The sequence below is a fragment of the Vidua chalybeata genome, chromosome 9 (assembly GCF_026979565.1).
Source record: "Vidua chalybeata isolate OUT-0048 chromosome 9, bVidCha1 merged haplotype, whole genome shotgun sequence".
NCBI lineage: Eukaryota > Metazoa > Chordata > Aves > Passeriformes > Viduidae > Vidua > Vidua chalybeata.
In genome coordinates this window covers 8,783,460-8,803,852 of record NC_071538.1, presented here as the reverse complement: position 1 = coordinate 8,803,852, position 20,393 = coordinate 8,783,460, and the positions used below count along the sequence as shown (strand labels likewise).

Genomic DNA, 20,393 nt, shown 5'->3' with positions numbered 1-20,393 from the left:
TCTCCATCTGCAGCCTGGATGACGTTCCAGCCTCACAGGTAAAGTGTCTGCGTGGTATGACACAGCAGGCAGCACATGAATCCAGGCTGGAAAGCAGTCCAGTTTCCCACTGCTGATGGAGATGTTAGAGTGGCAAGATTCCAGCTGGTTTTGTCCTGGGAAAGCTGGATGAGGCAATCACAACCCACCTGAAATACCCTCCTGGGAGTTCCTGAAGCCAGGATACCCCAGCAGCAATGTCTTCAAGCGGGGAGGTGCAAATAAATACAGCCTCTCTGTGTTTATCCTCTTCCTTTCCTCATGAAAACTTGTGAGAATACAACATGGGATGCAGGAGAGCCCCACTGAGAGGAGTATCTCAACCAGAGGAAGGGGCTGGAGCAGCAGAAGCAGTGCTGAACACGTGCACAGCCTTCCCAAGCCCTCACACCAGGGTTATTAATCTGAACTTACACAGGGAGGGAGAGTTAGGAACACCAGTAAAAGACGGTACCAAAATTTAATGGCAACCAAAATGAAACAATAAAAGCTTCAGCATAGTATTTTTTATTACCCTCCAGGTTATAATAAATCATTAGTTAGGTGAATCAAAGCACGAAATCACAAGGACAAGATAAAGTTATGTCCTTTATGAGAGGTTTCTAAGCCTACAGGCTGAATATTTAGCCACTGCTGAAATCATACTTCAGTCAGACTATCCTGATGATCCTGATGACTGTCAAACCTCTCCTCTCTTCCTCCAAAAAAAAAAAAACCACAACCCAAACCAAAACCACAACAAACTCAGGTACTGTTACCACTTCCAAAAATCTGTGTTTTTCAGGTTTGGGAACAACAGTCCCAAGTCAGGTCACTACACTTGGCTGTCCTTGCCACAGCAGTGGAGAGAGGCACCACTGCTGTGTGTCTGACCAGCTTGATGATCAGGAGAGGTGGTTAAAGTTACAAAAGCCACTTGACTCATCTGAGAAATGCCCTTAATCAGATTACACTGGAGATTCTCAAGAAGGGCAGGCAATGGCACTGCAGTTTGTGTCCTCAGAGGTGAACCATGCTCAGGTCCTCACCTCCAGAGCATCTACAGAGCCCCTGCAAAAAACCTGGAGGCACATCCTGCTTCACACAAGCACTGGCCTCTTTGACCATGACCCAAAAAAAGAATCTCTTGGCAAATTTCCACCACACAAAAGATATTGCAGCTACACAGTGGAAAAGGGAAATGTTTTGGGTTGGCAGCTAAATGATGAAGGCCATAATGAGCACAGAGCCCTCTTGTTTTACATATGCAATGTGCTCTGCCTTTCTTCAAGCTGTCACAGGAGCCCTGTGGATAAGTGTGGAGGCGGCATGAGGGCTACAACTAAATGCATGTTCCATTGTTCAGATGTCAGGGAGCCTGAGCTGCTCTCACAGGAATTACATTCAGACAGCATCAGTCTGAAAGGAAAGGAACGGGCGATACCAGCCCACCATCACCAGCTCTGCTAAAAAACCCTCAGAAGAAGAGTTTGACCTTGCAGGTGTTAGAAGACTCACAGCACTCATGAACAACTTTGCACTGGTGGAATTGCCTTTTGGAGCAAAGCTGGTTATTTCACAGCAGGCCCAACCAAATGTCTTTGCAAAAATCATGTACCACCACCGAAGCTGCAGGAGGCAAATCCCTGGAAGGATCCAGGCTCATGAAATGGTGCACAGGGTTCTAAAGTTCCTCTGTTGTTAGACCTGGACTGTGATACACAGACCCAGTATGGCAACAAAAGGCAAACCAATTTGTCTCTTTTCACAGTGAACTCTCTCCAAGTCAGATGTCCCAGATGTCCCTGGGTGGACCCAGCAGCAGCTGGAATACTGGATTTCATGGGATCAGACTTATGAACCACAGCTTGTCTGGGGCAAACACAGCTACTAAGGGCAGAAGACCTTGGGGATGTGCAGACAGCTTTTTCAAAATGTATCATTTGTCCCAGAGAAGCTGTGCCTGCCCCTGGATCCCTGCAAGTGTCCAGGGCCAGGTTGGACAGAGCTTGGAGCAACCTGGGACAGTGGAAGGTGCCCCTGCCCATGGCAGGGGTGGGAACAGTACAATAAATTGGGAAAGCAGGGTAGTGAGGCACAGTGGCTCTGAATGTCACGTTGGATACTGTTGTGCTCATTGGGATTTAGGCTTTAATGTGCTGGATTTTGCTCCACATGACACAGCTGCCTTCACAGAAGCTGTGCATCAGTGCACATCCTGCTGCACGTAAGATCAAAGTGTCTCTTCTTATCTCAAAGGAACCTTCAGCAACAAGACAGTACAATTTGAAATCATGCAGCTACCAAAAACAGGCAGAGATAAAGCTTGTCTCATTTAGCCCATTGCAATAAAAACAGGGAAAAGGCAAATATTGAGGTCAGTAAGCACATTCAATCCCACGGGACAACTGCACATCCAAAGGTGTGGCTCCCAACACCCTCCCAGCTCCCAGTGTCTCCTGAAATGTTTCTGATTTGGATGAGACCCATGGGCAGAGCGAGGCCAACTCAGCCAGTGAGGTGATGTCTTCCCAAGCAGTCTGCCAAACTAAATCAGTTTTGTATGAGTCCCTACTGATTCCTTCTAGCAAGGGACTGCCTCAGAGGCTGGCCCTGAGCACGGGGAGCCACCATTCTGTGGGGCAGGGTTGTTGCACTCTCGCCTTCTTGTCCTCTGACCTCCTGAACACGGGGACCAGCTGGCCCAGCACCCCCAGTTTCCATTAACAGCAGCATCTGGAAAAGAAACAACAACAAAGCTGGAAAGGACCTTCAGAAACAAGCAGCTCTTTCCATGGGAAGAGCTGTCAGCTCCCATGAGCCGTATTTGAATACAAACAGCTCTGCCCCTGTCCACATCACTAACAATACACTGGAGTCATTAACAATGAGGGATTGTTTCAGAGGTGTTAATTCTCTGTTCAGCATTTCTGGTGTTCGTTCAAACTACACTTCAGGTAGACATGAAAGGGGGAAAAAATGGGCAATTAGCTTTATATTTGCTTGAAGGATGTTTCTCTCTTTGTCTTAGTCCAAGCCTAGATAGGAAACAGACCAACTAAACTTGTCTCAGCCACATTTCAAGGTGGTAGGGGCAGTGTTAGCACTTCAATGAACTGCTGCTTGATTATTCAGCTTTCCCTCCAATGCTTTTCCTATTACACTGATTCTTCTGGACCCTGAGCATGTGAGTGACATAAATTCAAAACACCGAGAATCACGGAGGCGACACATAAAAGGAGGAAATGGGAGCGAGAAATGAAGTTACAGTGTTGACAAATGGATGGATGTGAGCTTTGGGAGGGTTGGATGTGACTATGAGTGTGAAAAACAGACTGAGCTAAGGTGTCAGTGACTCCACCATTCAAGGCTCCATGGACTGCCTTAGAAATACCCAAAAATTGACCCCCTGTTCAGTGAAATCTTGGCTTAAAGTGCATTTCAGCCTGGCTCAGTTTGGACACAGCCATGCAGAATGAGTACTGGGTAAGGCTGTAAACAAAGCCAGTGATAAATGCAGTGCATCAAACTGTGGGTTGGTGCCAGAGCTCTGGGTGCCTGGGATCTGGTATTATTTAGCATCTAAATTAATGAGCTGGAAGAAGTAAACAAAATGATTAAATTCATAGATGATCCTAAACTAGAAGGAGTTAAGAACATCAGTCAGGAGACAGCGGAGACATAAAGTGACCAAGAAGCATTAATAAATGCTTCAAAACAACATAACAAGATTTTAAGATTAAAATGCATGGTAGCATATCTGGGGGAGAACAGTTTGCAACATGCTGGCTTTATCAAAAGGAAAAGCTTAGGAAACAGAGCTGTTTCCTAAGGACAAACCTGTGGGTTTCCAGGGATTGTGAACTAGGCAGGAATCTCTATTTTGACACAGTTGCAAGGCATGTACATGCAAAAATAAACCCACCTCCTCAAGAGGGCACAGAAATTCAGAAGTGGGCAGGGAAAATACATCTGTCCCTTTTGCAGGGGCCCAGCTGGGGACAGCCAGGGCTGGCATCAGTCCCCATCCATCAGCTGCCAGCCCTGGACACCCCTAACACAGCTGGGATTGTCTCCTGGGTCTCTCTCACCTTTCCTCCTGCTGATCTCACAGGCGGTGCCGCTGTAGCCGAGGGGACACAGGCACTCACACTCTGTTCCTGGAAGCAAGCACAGATGGTGGGAATTACACACCTGGAGCCACATTTCCCAGCAGGCATCCACTGCTCCCCAGCACTTCATCTTCTGGGAGGAAGGGACAGTGGGTGAGATGCCATTGTTTTTCTCCAGTGCTGAAGGGATCAATACCAACAAACAGGGGAGCTGTGACTGCCCTGCACCCCCTCACACCTCCCCAGACATTTGTTCCTGCCCTGCAACTCAACCTCACACTCACTGCTGCAATTCCACAAGCCAGGGGACCACAGAGTCCTCCTGCTCTTCTCCAAGAGAGATCACAGAATCCTGGAATGGTTTGGGCTGGGAGGGACCCTAAAGCTCATCTCATCCCATCCCCTGCCATGGGCAGGGACACTTTCCATTGTCCCAGGTGGCTCCAAGCCCTGTCCAGTCTGGCCTTGGACACTTCCAGGGATCCAGGGGCAGCCACAGCTTCTCTGGGCATCCTGTGCCATGACCTGCCCACCCTCACAGCCAGGAATTCCTTCCCAACATCTCATCTAATCCTGCCTTCCCTGTGGCCTCCTCTGGACTCACTCCAGCAGCTCTGTGTCCTTTTAGCATTTGGGGTCTCAGACCTGGACACAGCACTGCAGGTGGAGAGAGCTCTTGGTGAAGCTGATAAAGAACAAACTGCAGCATCAAGAAAGAGCAGCCAGGACAGGAATATCCTAACTTGGCTTTGTGGAAGAGGAAAAGCCCAATATCCCTGCCCTGGCTGCCCAGGAATGTGCATCCCATGTCAGGATCCTGGAGAAGAGTTCCCACTTAGGAAAATACATGGTCATTTAAAACCTTTGCTGAGAAGATCCTAAATGAAATGCTAACCTGGACTCAGCTCCTACAAAGTTATTTAAACAAAGGTCACCATGAGACAAATGCTTGAAGTGCTACAATCAGCTGCTGGTACCTGAAGTGATCGTTTCTGCATTAGATACAATTTGATGATAACAATTCTCATCAGGACTTTTGCAGATGCAGATTGGAATTAGGCACTTGACAAAATGGTCCCTTTGTTACAAGCTCTCATCACATCATATATCTCTTGTTTAGGCAGAGTGGTTTTCATTCAATTTATTTTTCCCCTTCATTTTTTAAATCACAGCCTGCTTACAGAAGAGGACAGCTTCTATCAGAAACAGGGGGAGGTGGTGGTGGGGATCACTGTGCTTGGCACTTATATGGTGCTTTTCATCTTCAAAACCCTTTTACAAACACTAATTAATGCTGAGACAGTAGTCACTTCTCCAGGAGGAAAGAAGCAATCTTAAAAGCTAAAGGAGGAGACTTAAAGATGTCAAGGATTTTTTTTTAAATGCATAACTGAGAAGTAACAAATTCTCCTGAAAAACTGATACAGATAATGGTCACTCCCATGACAAGGAGTCCCTTGACTTTACTGTCTTTACTTACCAGGACTCTACAAACACAGCAACTTTAAAAACACAGAGTAATTCCCTGGTAAAGAAATGACAGGAAAATCTAAAGAGCAACTTGCTTACCACATGCTCCCCACAAATTCCCAACTAATTTCCTTATCACTCTCTACAGCTCCCTGAAAGGTGGTTGGAGTCAGGTGGGGTTTGTCTCTTTTACCAGGCAGCACTGACAGAATGAGAGTCTCAAGTTGTGCCAAGGAAAATAAAGGTTGGAATAAATTCTGAGATTCTTTATCTTATTCAAGATAAAGTTCTGGAATAGCCTGCCCAGGGAGGTGGTGGAGTCACCATCCCTGGATGTGTTTAACAAAGCCTGGGTGTGGCACTGGGTGCCAGGGTTTAGCTGAGGTGTTGGGGCTGGGTACTCGATGATCTTGAAGGTCTCTTCCAACCCAGTGATTCTGTGAATTCAATCAAGAGGGTAGGAAGGAGGAGCAGGACCCCTGTACCTCTCAGGAAGGGGATGCCATTCCCGTGGCACGGAGCACAGCGACAGGAGCTGCTCTCCAGCTGGAACTCATCCAGAGCCCGGCGCAGATTCTCCTTTATTTTCATGGACTCAGCCAAGTCAGAGGGAGTCACCAGCTCATACAGCGGCTCTGCCTATGGGGAGGGGAGAAACTGCATTAATTCCCAAGCTCAAAATGCTGTGAACATCCCAAGACTCGGCAGTGGCACAGCTGGAGGGGGAAATGGAGGCTGTGTGGCACAAACTCCACATTTCCCATTGCTATTTGCTAAAACCTTGTGAAAAATGAGGCCACGATGCCAGGAATACTCCCAGGGATACTCCCCTTGGTTTCCAACACCAAAGGAGTAACAAAATTTTTGGTGTAACAAAGTACAGCAGCTAACCTGTCGGATAAGAAACAGGCTAATTTGCACAGGAGTTTCATTAAATCCTTTCTCATCCATTTTTCTGGTACAGACATTTTTAGATCAGATTTGCCCAAACTTACATTTTATAAGTGATCTCTTACTCTTATTTTAAGAATCCCCCCCTAAAAACCATCCACAAAAATCTCCTCCTACAGCCCCCCAGCACAGCCAGAGGCACCAGTCACAGGGATGCACATCTGCACTTCCACCTTCACCACTGCTGCATTTCAAGGCTGTTTTTTATCCTTGTGGAGCCCAGATAAGGGTTTCATTGCCTTCCAGAAGTGACAGGATTTGATCTCCATCTGCAGATGGGGTTGGGGAGAGAAAAAAGAGTGTGCACAGCACAGTGAACATGCAGGACCAAGGAGACTTTGGCTCACTCATTTATTTTCCTCCTGTGAACAAGGGAAAGTTAAAGTGGGGTGTCAATAGTGCCAGTCACCCATTACCACCAGTGGGATGACAATTCCATCCCAAATTCCCATCCTCACTGCAGAGATGCTGCCATGCAGGCCACACACACATAAAGTCACCCTCCTGCTATCACAGGCTCAAACTACAAGAACTAAAGAATGTTCCAATTAAAAAAAAAAAAATCCTCATTTCCTGCTGCTGTACATCCACTCTTCATCAATTATCTGTGATCCATACTTTGCTTTTTGAATTCAGACCATACAAATGAGGAAATACACTAAGAGTGACCTGCCAAGTCCCTCCAGCAGATGATTTATGAACTGATTTGCTTTAGTTTTCCCTAACTAAGCATTCTTGGGCTGACATTTAGTCACACTCCACTGGTACTTTTGATCTTCCAGCCCCACAGGGATATTGGTATGGAAATGAAGATACCAAATCCAAATTACATCCGCCTGAGGTTTTTCACTGGGCAGCCTGGTCAGTGATGCCAGGCAAGACAAAGAACACCTCAATTCCTCATGGGAGGTTTTTCTGTGTGGGGGATTTGGTGCAGAGGTCTGCATTTCTCTTGTCTGTTGCCCTGAGACCTCCCAGTGCATTTCTGGAAGGTCAATCCACAGCACAGCAGGGGCTGCAGCAAGTGCCAGATGGGCACTGGCTGTATTTCCAAATTACTGATTTTTGCTTGATTCACCTTTTTAGAATTCACCTCTTTCTTGAGAAACAACCCCCTTTTACCAATGTAAAGATATTTGCCTAAAATTAAATTTTACAATGAAAAAAAAACCTATAAATCAACTTCCACCTCTACCAGTCCAAACTCCTGTTTAAAAGGATGTTCTCTCGCACCTTTGTACTATTCACTCATTTTGACATTAAAGATGATGAGGCAGAATTGCTACACACTTCTGCTTGCCTTTTTGCATTTCTAAATCTCTCCAGGGATCAAAAATCCTTGCCTCTTCAAAGCCTAACTCCTGTTTTTAAGGTTCAGCTAAGCTGCACAAACATCCAGGCATGCACAATGAACCACCTGAAAGAGTGGTCACTGGTGCTCACAGAAGTTGATAAACATCAAGGAAAATAGAAGTCCTTATAAAATGCATGGTGCCAGATACAATTTTTGGTAAGTTATACATTGGTGAAACAGAAGGTGGATCATCAAGAAATGCCATCTGCACAGCCAGGGTAAAGGGTTAAAGCTGTTTACTTTGTGTATTTCCAACCACAGTCCCTTTAAAGCATCCCACCTTTGCATTCCTGAATACTCTCTTACAGAAGCTGCACAATGAAGTCTGTTATTCCTGATTTTTTTTTTCCCATCTAAATCCTGTTTATTTAAACACAGAGCTCTTCAAGGAGCTCAGCTGGGGCTGGAGGAAGTGGAAGGGTGCAGTACCTTCAGCTTTATGATCTCAGGGTTGTACTGCACAGCATCTCCCCAGTGCTGCATGAGCTGGGCCGTGGGCAGGTCCTTGTGGGCCAGCGTGGTGATGTCTTCACTCGCCCCTCCACGGACCAGCGCCAGGAAATCCTCCACAAACTGCTTCCTGGCAGTGCTGTCTGCAAAAGTGCACTCAGGGAAGCGCCCAGCTCTGCCCACGCTGGGTCTCTGTGGGCTGCAGTTATCAGCTAACAGCAAAAACGCTCCCATGCAGGACCCTTCCCACCCAGAGGGCAAAGGAAAAAGGCCCCAAGTGCTGCTCACCTGGCTTCCTGCAAAGTGTGTCCCTCCTGCTCCCTTGCAGGAATTCCCCATCCTGCACCCTGCATCCCTTCCCTAAATCCCTTCCCCATGGCTTTAAGTTTCTTCCACAGCCCGATGCTCCTCACCACCAGGAATATTCCCTGTTCTCCTCCATATGTATTCCCAGGTGCACCTTCCTCCCGTGCACACCCCCAGCTCCCCACGTCCCCAGAGGCTCCCCCAACACCATCACCTCCCTGTTTTCCCCATCAGGATGCAAAAAGAGGCCTGCTGGGCTGCCCTGCTGAGAGGTGGGGGTTGATCTTTAACACAGAGCTGGCCAGGTGGGTGATGGTTGATCATCTCCTTGGGATGCTGAGCAGATATTTACTCTCTACACAGAAAATCTTGGAAAAACCCCAAGCTCTGAGGTATTTCCCCCTCTGTTAAACCTGGCTGGGGTTAGCCAGCAGACTCAAAAGTGGCTGTGAGGGAGTAGGGAAATGTTTCAGGCAGGCAAGATGACAAAACCTTCCTTTCACTATGACAAAGAAATGAAATGGCAGAAGTGTTTTGTGCTTACCTCCAATCTCTTTCAAAAGGGCTTTACAGCCAGCTAAATCTACTCCAAGCCCCACCGAGAATTTACCAAAATCCACAGCAATGTTAAAGCCCTTCTGTGCACATTTCTGGACATCACTCAGAGAATAACCTTAAATACACAAAAATTGTAAGCTTTTAATACAATTGTTTCATGTTTTATGTGCATCTACACAGAAAATGAGAGCTGATAAGTATTTTTGCTTTAGGAAAAGAAAAACAAGATATGATGAAGAAGATTAAGTTTTGGGGTTTTGTTTGATACTTAACAGAACTACATGAAATGAAATCTCTGTGTTCAACAGAACTCAGAGGCCAAGTGGAAATGCAAGGTAAATGCGGGAAGAGGAGGATTTTCGTCACCCACCCAGCTGTACTGGGTTAAGCAGAGCTGCAGTGGGTAGGAAAACAGTGGATGCCTAAGCACAGACTACCCACCACCCCTCCCCATCCCCAGGCTCCAGGTTTTTTAAGAGGAACAGATGAAATAGCTTTTCCTCCTTTTACCAGCTCACATCTCCAATTCTCTGCTGCCAGAAGAGCCTTAAGTGCCACATGGAAATTTAGATTGGACATCAGGAAACATTTCTTCACTAAAAGGGTTATCAAGCCCTGGAAGAAGTTGCCCAGGGCAAGGGTGGAGTCACCAACCCCAGAGGGACTCATGGGACATGCGGATGTGGCACTTGGGGACATGTTTTAGTGGTGGCCTTGGCAGTGCTGGGTTAACAGCTGGATGCCATGATCTTAGAGAGCTTTTCCAACCTAAAGGATTCCATGATTCTAAGATGTGGCAGATTGGATTCTGTGTGAGAGCAGAGCAAGTACCAACCATGTCACTCAGGGTGGGATACCAGATCTGCCAAAGAAAACTTTAGTTCCAGCACGGACAGTGCAAATATAATGAGGGATTTGAAGGGAAAAAACTGAATTCTCAGACTGGACCTACAAAGCCCTGCTGAGAACTTACAGCCCAGTTCAGCACTTGTGTGAAGATGTTGTTATTGCTGCAGGATCCTGATCTGGGTCGGCAGACACTGAGCATTTTGATGCAAACAATAACACACTTTAGTTCAAACAAACATAGCTTGTGATGGGCCCTCAGCAACAGCTGAGAAATTGGGAAACTCTGTTAGAATTAGAATACCTGAAATGTGAATCTAAATTCTGTCCCTCTCTCTGACTCCAGGGTAAGGAACTTCCCACACAGCAGAAGAACAAACAAGCAGAGTATTACAGAAAGCAGAGCCCAGTAAATGCCTCTGCAAACAGACAGCAGAGGCAGTTCCTCACTCCCCTGCCAATGAATAAATAATTGGGAGTGCAGCTATTGATTAATGTCACACTGCTCGCTCTGTCCTACACAACAATCATCATTTCTCACAACAAAGGGAGCCAGAGCCAAAGAGCAGGAGCAATGTCAGGCACAGGAGTCACCCAGCAAATTATTTACTGTTTCCTACATGCTGGAAAAGCTCTTGAGGCTAAAGGTGTTCCAAAACTGCCATTTGAAAGGCAGTGGAAAAAGAACTTGGGTGAAGGTTTTCAAAGCCAACAGAAGTGTTAAAATCCACTATTCTCATTCATCTCAACATCTTGTCAGCCTCTAAAACGTGTTGTCTAAAATGCTTGCCACAGGGCCTTTCTTTGTGAACTAAATGCAGCCCACGATGCCGAGCATGCTTTGAAAACCTCTTTATTCACTGCCAACCTCAGCTCCCACATTTCCTGCAGGATTTCTTTGAGATGCAGTTGACTCCTTCTCCCATCATCTCCCTCTGAGACCTGAGCCATCCCTGTGTGCCTGCACAGAGGTTCTCCCACCCAAAATCTGGCCCCAGACCCGCCATCAGACGCACGTACCCGCCTTGCGGAGCTCGTCGCTGTTCATGACCAAAGTGTATTCATAGGTGCCTCCCACAGTGGCCTCCGTGATGAAGTGTGTCCCAAAATCCCTGAAGAGCTCCCGGTATTCCCCGTAGCTGTACTCCGTGGGGAGCTGCCGGAGCCGCTGCAGGAACTCGTGATGCAGCATCAGGGCCCGGGGCTTCAGCTTGTAAACACCAACAGCCAGCTCAGAGCGGGCGTGGATGAACTTGCTGGACTGCAGGAAAGGCAGGAGAGCCCAGGAGGAGTGAGGGATGCCATTCTCGTGACAATGGGAATTTGTTATTTGCAGTTAAACCATCAGCGCTGGTCGGGATTTATTAATTTCACAGTTTCCAACTGGAAATCTTGTAAGTGGAAATCTCCTAACTATTTTTCATTTCTTAAAAAACTCTCCATTTTTTTGCAAAAAGCAAAACTTCCAGTAGTAGAAGTTCCTGAGAGTCAGGCCAGGACTGGGACACTGGAAAAGGCAGGGTCCAGGTTCTGATGTGGCACATCCAGAACGCAAGGACACCTCAGCATCCTGCAGGACTGCTTTACCCCTAATAAAACTTCATCTCTCACAAACTCTCTCCTGAAAAGTTCTGACATCTGAAATAATGATTTGTACAGGAAATGGCCATTCTCTGGCTGAGCCAGATTCATATTTCACAGACTATGCCCTTATCAAAATGGGAAGGAAAGAAGAAAACACAAACACTCTCTCTCTCGCACACACACACTCACATATTTATATGGCTCTGTGTAGATATGTAAACATGGATAATTTTTTTCTCTCCCCTTTCTGGCATCAAAGTCTGGAACAGAAAATGTCTTCCATTATGTTCAAAGGATTTAGTGTTCAGCTATCTGGGCCAGCAGGACTAGCACATCAGGGAGGGATCCGTATAGAGCACTGCACCTTAAATAATAAAATCAGGACTTAATATTTGGTTTCTTTATGGATGTATGTTGCAAATGCATCTCATCAGACTCTGATCTTGTTGTGAGAAATTCCACTTTGCAGGAAGCAAACACAAGGAATACTTTGCCATTCCTGAAAGGAGACACAGATTGGTGATAGTATTACACCACTGATATGAGCTACCTTTGTTTATGGCAGTAACAGATGAAAAAAGAGAAAACACATTATGGCAGTCATAGGAGTTACAGATTCAAGCTGAACAGGCTTTTCAGTTTCAATTTTTCACTACAAGCATTCAAAGGTGGATGCCCAGCAGGGCAGTGGACAGACCACGCTGAGAATCAGAGAATATCCCCAGCTGGAAGGGACCCTCAAGCATCACCAAGTCCTCTCAACCAGCTGTGGCTGATTTCAGAGGCCAAGCAGCCCAGATCCTGGCTGAGAGCTGAATGGAAAAGCTCCTGGACGCTGCAAACACAAAGGAAGGCATTGTGGGGTAGTCAAGACTTGAACAAATGGCAGAATCCAGTTGGGGAAAGGATTTGATTTATCCCAGTCCAGGCTGCTGACCTGAGGAGGAGCCTCAAACCAACACACACACACACACACACACACTTACAGGGAACATGTTAGCAGGGAATTAAGTGGAGCAGTGCTTACACTTGAAGAAAATCTTTTAATCCTCTGCATGAACTTCTTGAACCTCATGTCATTTGAATTGTAACCAAGTTCAAACACTTTTGGTATTTTTATACCGATGCTGAAGCTTGTCTGCGAAGCTTTTGCCTTCAGGACACTGCTTTCATAATTTGAGTAGGAGTCATATTCAGTCATTGTAAATTCATATTTGCCTTTGGTCTAAACAGAAAGGAAAAACAACAAGTCTCATTTCCTGCACAGTGATTGTACACCTGAAGCGTGGGGAAGGAATGCAGACACAAATATACTCATGAATTAATGCTTGCACTTTGAAGATGAAAAGCCTTGTATAATTGCAAAGCACTATTATTATTAACACAGGTACTTCAAGAATACTTGATTTACAGCAGCAGGAAAGCTCCCATCTCCTCCACACTGCAAGGTCCCCAGGCTTTCACTTAATATGTCAATCTCATGCAAAGAAGGTGAAATCTTAAACACGGGCGTCAATTAAACTACAAATTCTAAAAAGAACAGGTTTCCTAGTGGGCAGCACTCAAAACCATCATGATATCAGAAGCACTAAGGTCAAATATATGATATTTGAAATCCAGCTTTGATGCATGACAGGAACAAGTTTTCACACAAAGCATGTGGTGTGTTCAACATCGTGGAGTACATGGGGTATGAGGATGATCTAGAATAGGGTAAAAATCAGCCTGATCCTATTGGGTGTCAAGAATTTTGTGATTTTTTTTTTTTTTTTTTTTTTTTTTACAAACTGATCCAGCAATGAAGCTTTGGGCACTAAATCCATTGGAAGATGTGTGTGTAGGTTTATTTGCAGGCACATCTGGCACGCACCTCTGGTGTGTAGCTTTCCACGTTGTAGGGCTTCCTGAACCTCGTGTCTGTGATGTAATGGGGAGAACATCCCCCAGCATAGTACCTGTGATCAAGGACCAACCCCTCCAAGCTGTTTGTGAAGATATTCAACCTGCAGAACAGCAACATTTTATGGTACCATCAATTCAGAGCTAAGCACTGAATGTCTTGGCTGAGAAAAGCAAAAGATTGTTTTATTTGGCCACAGGCTCTTTGTTTCACACTTCTTTATTTTGAAACCCCAAAAGAAATCTTGGCCTCTTTCACTGTCCAACCAACCCAGGTGCTGCAAAAGGACCTGACTAATGAGAAAGCAAAAGACAGAGTTGAATTTTGACCCTTGATGAATATAAATGGCAATTTTCATCCCCCAGCTGTGAATGACACCAGTGTTACTGCCACCAGCACTGGCAGCTTTGTGGCATTCACTGGAACTCTCCAGGAAAAGCAGAACAAACTGGATCAGCCAAACCCCCACCCCACCAGGCTGCTCACCCTGAGCACCCCCAAATATCCACAGCATCCATCAGAACCTTCAAAGGCAGGTTTGCCAATCCATGCCATCAATCCAGACTGATTTTGAATTCCCACTTCTTCATTCTGGTTTATCAGGCAAAATCTTTGCCAGGCTGGCCAAGGGTCAAGCAGAGGTCAGTAGATAACAGTAAAAATGGTTGGGGAACAAGAAAAGAGGCACTCAAGCAAGAGCTCAACTGCTCCTTGAAAGCACAGGGAGTTTTCCTTTGATTTCAGTGGATGATGGACAGAAACCTTAACCTGTCTGCTCTAAGAAAGGATGCAGCACTGCAGTTTGTGGAGATGAGGAGATTAAACCCCATCACTTGCTTCTCCCATTGCTGCTGGTGAGGTGAAACTTCATCAAAAAAAAACCCCACAAAAAACTATCAGTGCTCCAGGACTCTGTTGGATCTGCCTCTCCTGATTTTGGGGAGAGAGGCTTGCATGATAATGACACTGAAGCTGTAAAAAAATTAACTCTAATTTTAGAACAATCTGGAAAAAAAAAAGGGAAGTCCACTAAAAGCAAATTACTGAGCAATTGTGGCTTCAAAGAGATGAGAAGCATGTTCCTATAATTGTCCAACATTATTTTTAATTTTGATTAAACTCAGAAGTACAAAGCATTAGCAATGACATGTGCAGAAGCCATATCTCCAGAGAATAATGAGAAAATTATATTTTTTCCTTGCAATATGATTTTCCCTTTTCTTTTTTTTTAATGTAAAAAGCAATTTTTTCCCTGCAGAGTAAGGAAAAAAACCCTCTTTTCACACAGTCTGATCTTATAGAAAGTTGTCACAATCTTAGCCTGCAAAAGCTGAATCAATTCAGACTTAGATTTTAATCCCCACAGAGCTGCTAATATGCAGGTTTACCCTACCCCTCTCACACAAAGCACAAAAATTCCACCACCTCTCAATGTCATGGAAGAAATGAAAAGAATTTGAACACTTTTTTCCCCCTCCCCACCAAACCAATACAGGGTGTAAGAAAACAAATCCAAGGATTAATGATTTGGGTTAGGAGGGATCTTTAAAGGTCATTTAGTCCCACCCCCTGCCATGGGCAGGGACACCTTACAGCATCCCAGGTTGTTCCAAGCCCTGTCCAACCCTGCCTTGAGCAATTCCCGGGATCCAAGGGCAGCCACAGCTTCTCTGGGCACCCTGTGCCAGGGCCTCCCCACCCTCACAGGAGTGAATTCATTCCCAATACCCCATCTAACCCTGTCCTCTGGCAATGGGAAGCCATTCCCCCTTGTCCTGTCCCTCCAGGCCCTTGTAAATCTCTCTCTCCATTTTTCTTGCTCACTCCTTCAGGTGAAAGGCTGCAATGAGGTCACCCCAGAGCTTCTCTTCTCCAGCCTGAACAACCCCAATTCTCTCAGCCTTTCCTCTTAGCAGAGCTGCTCCATCCCTCTGACCAACTTGGTGAACTTCTCTGGACTTGCTCCAGCAGGTCAATGTCCCTCAGGCTTTGGATCAGGTTCCTGGATCCCAACTCACTCCTGGATACAGCAACTGCTCCAGCTTTCCTCTGTTCAGTGTCTGAAGTCACATTAGATCATTCCCAGCCTTAAGTCAAACAGCATCTCACCAAAGTCACAGCCTTACCCTTTTGCCAGATTCTCTATTCCCCAGTACTCTTCCATCTCCTGGTCACATTTCCTGAACACTTTTTTGCAGTTTTTCTCATCTGACTGGTCCCCACAGTCGTCATCCCCATTGCAGAGCAGCCTCCGTGCAATGCATCTCCCTAGGATGGAAGGGGAAAGTCACCCATAAATCTGTGATCACACTCCCTGACATGGAGTCTAGGAGCAAAATAGAAAATTTCTGGAATGAATGGTTCAAATCTAGCTGGGAAAAAAAAAATCTTCTCTATCTATATGGATCCCCAAAGTCCATCTGCTCAGTTTCACTCAAAAGCATCATAATCTGAAAATTCCTTGCTCATCTTAGGAAAAAACACACAATAATTAAAAGTATAAAAAAGCATAGAATGTTTTCGCTATTTTTTTTTTCATTTTGAGAGAACAAACATGCTGTTTCAGCAGCCCTTGTATATGGTATTATTTTCTTCCTCTCTTCCCATGTCCACAGTTACTGAGCCTTTTCAGTCTCACCAAAACTCTGGAAGATGGAGAGCAGAGGCTTTTCCTTTGCCCCATCTCAGGTGCTGAGCTCCTGTTGCTGTCACTTGTGCTGCAGATTTTGCTGATATAGCCAGGTAATAATTTCCTATTTGCAGGTTCTAAAGATGGATGATAGGCTCGCTGACACGAACACAAGTATGGAATGAGCCAGGGCAATTCCTGGCATCCCCCCGGCCCAGCAAACTCCTGCAGAAGCACAAAGTCCAGCACAGTGGCATCAGAAGTGACACCTGAGCAGCACCGGTCCCCAAATCCTTACCTGTAACCGCACACACAAACCCATCGCAGCGAGCTCTACTCCTGCAAGGACTGTTTGTGACACACTGCTCAGCCTCTCTGTCAGAGGCATCACAGGGATCTCCGCTGAACTGAGAGGGCTGTTCCAGGCGGGCAAATCTGTACTGTGATGAAATAAAAAATATTGACTCAAGTGCGCAGAAATGGTGAATTTTACGCTTCTCTGCTTGAAAAACAAACTTTGTGTCGCCGGGATCTGATCTAAGCGCGCTCTGTCATATTAAAAGAGAAAAGTGTCAGCACAGAAGCGTGAAGCTGGTAATTTGCCTCGTTTCAAAGGTTTCTGATCTGCGACAGTTTTAATTTTACTGAGGAAGGGTTGAGGACTGGGAGGGATGAAGGAAAGTTTGCTTCTCTTTGACAGTTTGTTTAAATGAGCCTGACAGTGCAGTGCGGGACTTTGCAAGAGTAAGGAAGGATCCAGTTCCATCTCCTCTCTTTCAATTAGTGCTGGTAACGACACCCCTTGTTATTTTCTGTCAGTGTATTTACTTGCCCCTCTGTATCATTAGGGACTTTTTTCCGCCCACAACACTGCTGTGAAGCAGTCAATTACTCCATCCAATATGTTAGCCCTCCTTTTTTCCCCAGCTTCTGAGATTAACTCTTTGATACGAAGCTTCACTCTCCCCCCCAGCTCCCATCACTGGTTATTTCTGCTCAAGCTTGAGAACAGCTTCTCCAGCTTGTTAGCAGAGGTCTCTCCAGCAACGGGGATTTTGCTCTTCACGCTGTTGGGATCATTACTTTCATTTGATGGGGCTTCTCAGGTGGAAAATGCTGGCTGGCAGACAAGAAAAAGCATCTTAATCCTGAGAGGCACCGAGTGTCTCCAGGTCCCACAGGGGACCATTAGTGGGGAAGGTGCCTCGCACTGATGCTGGAAGGACAGGACTGTGTTGGAAAGTCCCTGCAAAGCCTGGCCTTACACCTTCTCAGGACAGTGAGGCACACCCTGGAAAGCACTGGAATTAGTGGGGGTGGTGAGCAGAACAGCTAAAAGCCACCTGAAAGCAAAACCCATGGTCTCACCTGTACAGGGCTTTCCTTGGCAGCCCCCCTCGGTTTGCCCAACCCCATGGACAAAAAGGCCACGGCTCGAAGGAGGTCCCACCTCCTGGTTTCTCAGAGCCCCCCAGAGCACACACACTCACCCTTTTCTTCTGGCAGGGGTCACACTTGCTCCAGGAGGACCAGGAGGAGAGGATGCAGTCACGGGGCTGTGGTGGGACACTCACGGAGCGGGCGTGCCTGCCCCTGGCCACGCTGCCACTGGGGCTCGGGGACTCCTGGCCACTGTGTCCAACAACACGAGAGCTTCAGGCTGTGAAACTGTGAGCTCTGAGGACCTGGCCCCTCAGCCTATGCCTGGGTGAAACCACACACCAAGGAGAACTAGCACTCATCACGCTGTGTATGCAACCTCTGGATTTCAGTCCTCATCCTGATGGCACCGATTCCACTGGCACTGGTTCTGCAAAAACCTGATCCACTCTCTAGTGCCAACATGGGAAACTAAACCCACAGTCCACCAATCTGGGCTTCACCTCAAGCTGTGCAAGCAGTAAAACCTTCACCATCAGTTGCTGCCCTCACTCCGTGGCTCCAAGGTCAGATGCCTCCATGATGAACATCAGTCCCAAGGAAAGGCCTGGCATGCACTCAGCATTTCTCAAAACCAGGCTTAATTTCTCTCTTTGTCCAGCAGTCCATTTCCCCCCAAGCTGGCCAAAGGCACTGGTCTTAGATTCTACTCTCACTTCATGAGTCATTAACCCATTAATCCCTTTCAACCCAGTAATGAACCTGAACCCCAAGTGTGAGCCTTTACTCTTCACCCCAGCCACTCTCACTCCCTCACGTGACAGCTGTCTCCAAGGTTTCCACAATGCCACAGCTAAAATGCTGCCTCCTCTTTTGGTAGATTCAGGATTTCTGATTAAATCCTTGTCCCAGACAAATGCTCCCTTGTTGCACCTCCTTCCAGTGGGGAGCTTTAGTAAAATGTTGACAATTAGTTTCTTTTCATACCCAGTTTGACAAGGAAACTACCACAGCGACGTTCCCAATTTTTCCACCCCGACAAGGAACAGCATCAGCTGAAGCTTTAAGTATGATTTAGTGCCTGGCATGGCGTTCCCATTATAGCATATTAAAAATCACACGGAATAAAGGAATTACAAAACCTCATCAGCTTGCTGAGGCATGAAATCAGAGCTCAAAGTTCAGAGAACAGTGCAAAAATATAGTTAGATTGGAAAGATTACAAGATGAAACAGCAAAATCTATTACACCAGCAGAGAAAGGAACGGCCCTCAGCCACGTTCTCACCATTTCTGCACTGGAAGGAAACAACCCCGCGTGCCTAGCACGCCGTGGGGCAGCCAGCACGGAAGGAGGCTGCATGTTCAAACAATCCCACGTTACAACACGAGCGTGGCAATTTGTCAGCTCCAATTCATCACCAGGATTGCTCCTCTGACGGCGGAAACGCTGCCCTACGCAGCGTCCACACGACGGCTTTTGCCATTCGTTAGAGACGGCAGGAATCGCTCACGACAGCAATTGCAGCCCGTACAACACCAAAGCCTGTGCTGATCCTGATGGCTTCTCCTGTCATCCCTTGCATGTGGCTCCAGAAACCCTCACTCACCCAAAGCCACGAGCAATCTGGGTGCCCAGCACGGCACAGAGCAGCAGCAGCAGCTGGGCGCTCATCGCTCCGAGGTAGCGCCGGCGGTCCCACAACGCCAACACCCCCACCCTGTCTGCCGTGGGGGTTTGAGCAGGGCTCAGGCACAAAAAGAGGAACTGCAGAGCTGCTCTGCCACCCTGTAAACAGCAGATGACCCAGCACCTGGCAGGCTCACAAGGTAAACGCCGCAGTGGTTAGCACACGGCTTTCCCGAGGCCAGCAAAGCTGTGCCTAGGAGCGATTTGCACTTTCATTTGTAATGCTCCTTTTCAAGGGACGGGGAAAATGAATATTTCAACAAACAAAACATATTTGAGTCTTGGCAAGAAGGAAGTGATAAGTAAACTCAAGTCGGCTTTCTAGGAAGAGAGTGCAGAATCATTTATTTATTGCTGCTTTTCATGTCTGTCTTCCAGAGGAAGGTCAGACACCAGGCATAAGCACTTATTCTCATGCCTCAAGGAAAGTCTTATCCCTGAGAGTGCCATTCCCTGTCTCTCCTGCTGCTGGGGAGGACAAGAGCCCCAGCCCTGGCTGGGCCATGCCACAGAGATTCCCTGCTCCACATCCCCAAAATCTTGAGCCCAAGAAAGCAGGACCTGCCAGGGTATCAAATGTAATGTCTCGGTGTTTTCTTGCTGCTGCACTGAGTCATTCTCTCTCTTAAATGGTCCTGACTGGGCTGAGAACTTACCCTGGGCTGGTGGCCATCATCAGTTCAGTTGGGCTTTCAAAGGCAGATCAGACAGAACCTGGAAGAGTTTTTCTTTGGTTGCCTGCTGAGCCTTCAAATCCTGCTGCTTCCCCCTCCAGGTACAGCTTTTTGATTCCTGAGACACGAGAGTCTTTCCTTTCATCTTCCTATTAGGCTTAGCCTACAGCAAGCATCTTATAGAGAGCAAAGTTCTCTGAATCTGTGTTTTCCTGCACAAAATGAGGAATACCATTGTGTTTTCCCACCCTTCCCCTTGCTGGACAATGAGAAGACAGCCTGACTCGTGCAACTCTGGCTTTCAGCAGCACAATCTCTCACCCTGGGACACATCTCTGAGTGCTTTGGTGATACAAAGAGTAAATTCATTTTAATTTGCTCATTATGGCAATGATGGGTGCTACACATAAAATGATTCATACTCACTAATAACAAACAAACCCAACAACCTCAGTGCCATTTTCTGGCCAAG

At 46.6% G+C, this 20,393-nt stretch overlaps 1 protein-coding gene across 1 annotated transcript; it reads right to left on the bottom strand.

The window, feature by feature from the left end:
• Nucleotides 1–530: 530 nt before the first annotated feature.
• C8B (complement C8 beta chain) lies at nt 531–19,342 on the bottom strand. Its single transcript, XM_053950989.1, has 12 exons — nt 19,168–19,342; nt 17,669–17,810; nt 16,477–16,618; nt 15,676–15,817; nt 13,520–13,652; nt 12,677–12,874; nt 11,086–11,326; nt 9,206–9,334; nt 8,335–8,498; nt 6,086–6,239; nt 4,110–4,178; nt 531–2,754 (listed from the first exon to the last, which is right to left on the bottom strand). Exons 1-12 carry the CDS (start codon nt 19,230–19,232, stop codon nt 2,603–2,605), a joined length of 1,731 nt encoding a protein of 576 aa, XP_053806964.1. The 5' UTR covers nt 19,233–19,342; the 3' UTR covers nt 531–2,602.
• Between the last annotated feature and the right edge of the window lie 1,051 nt (nt 19,343–20,393).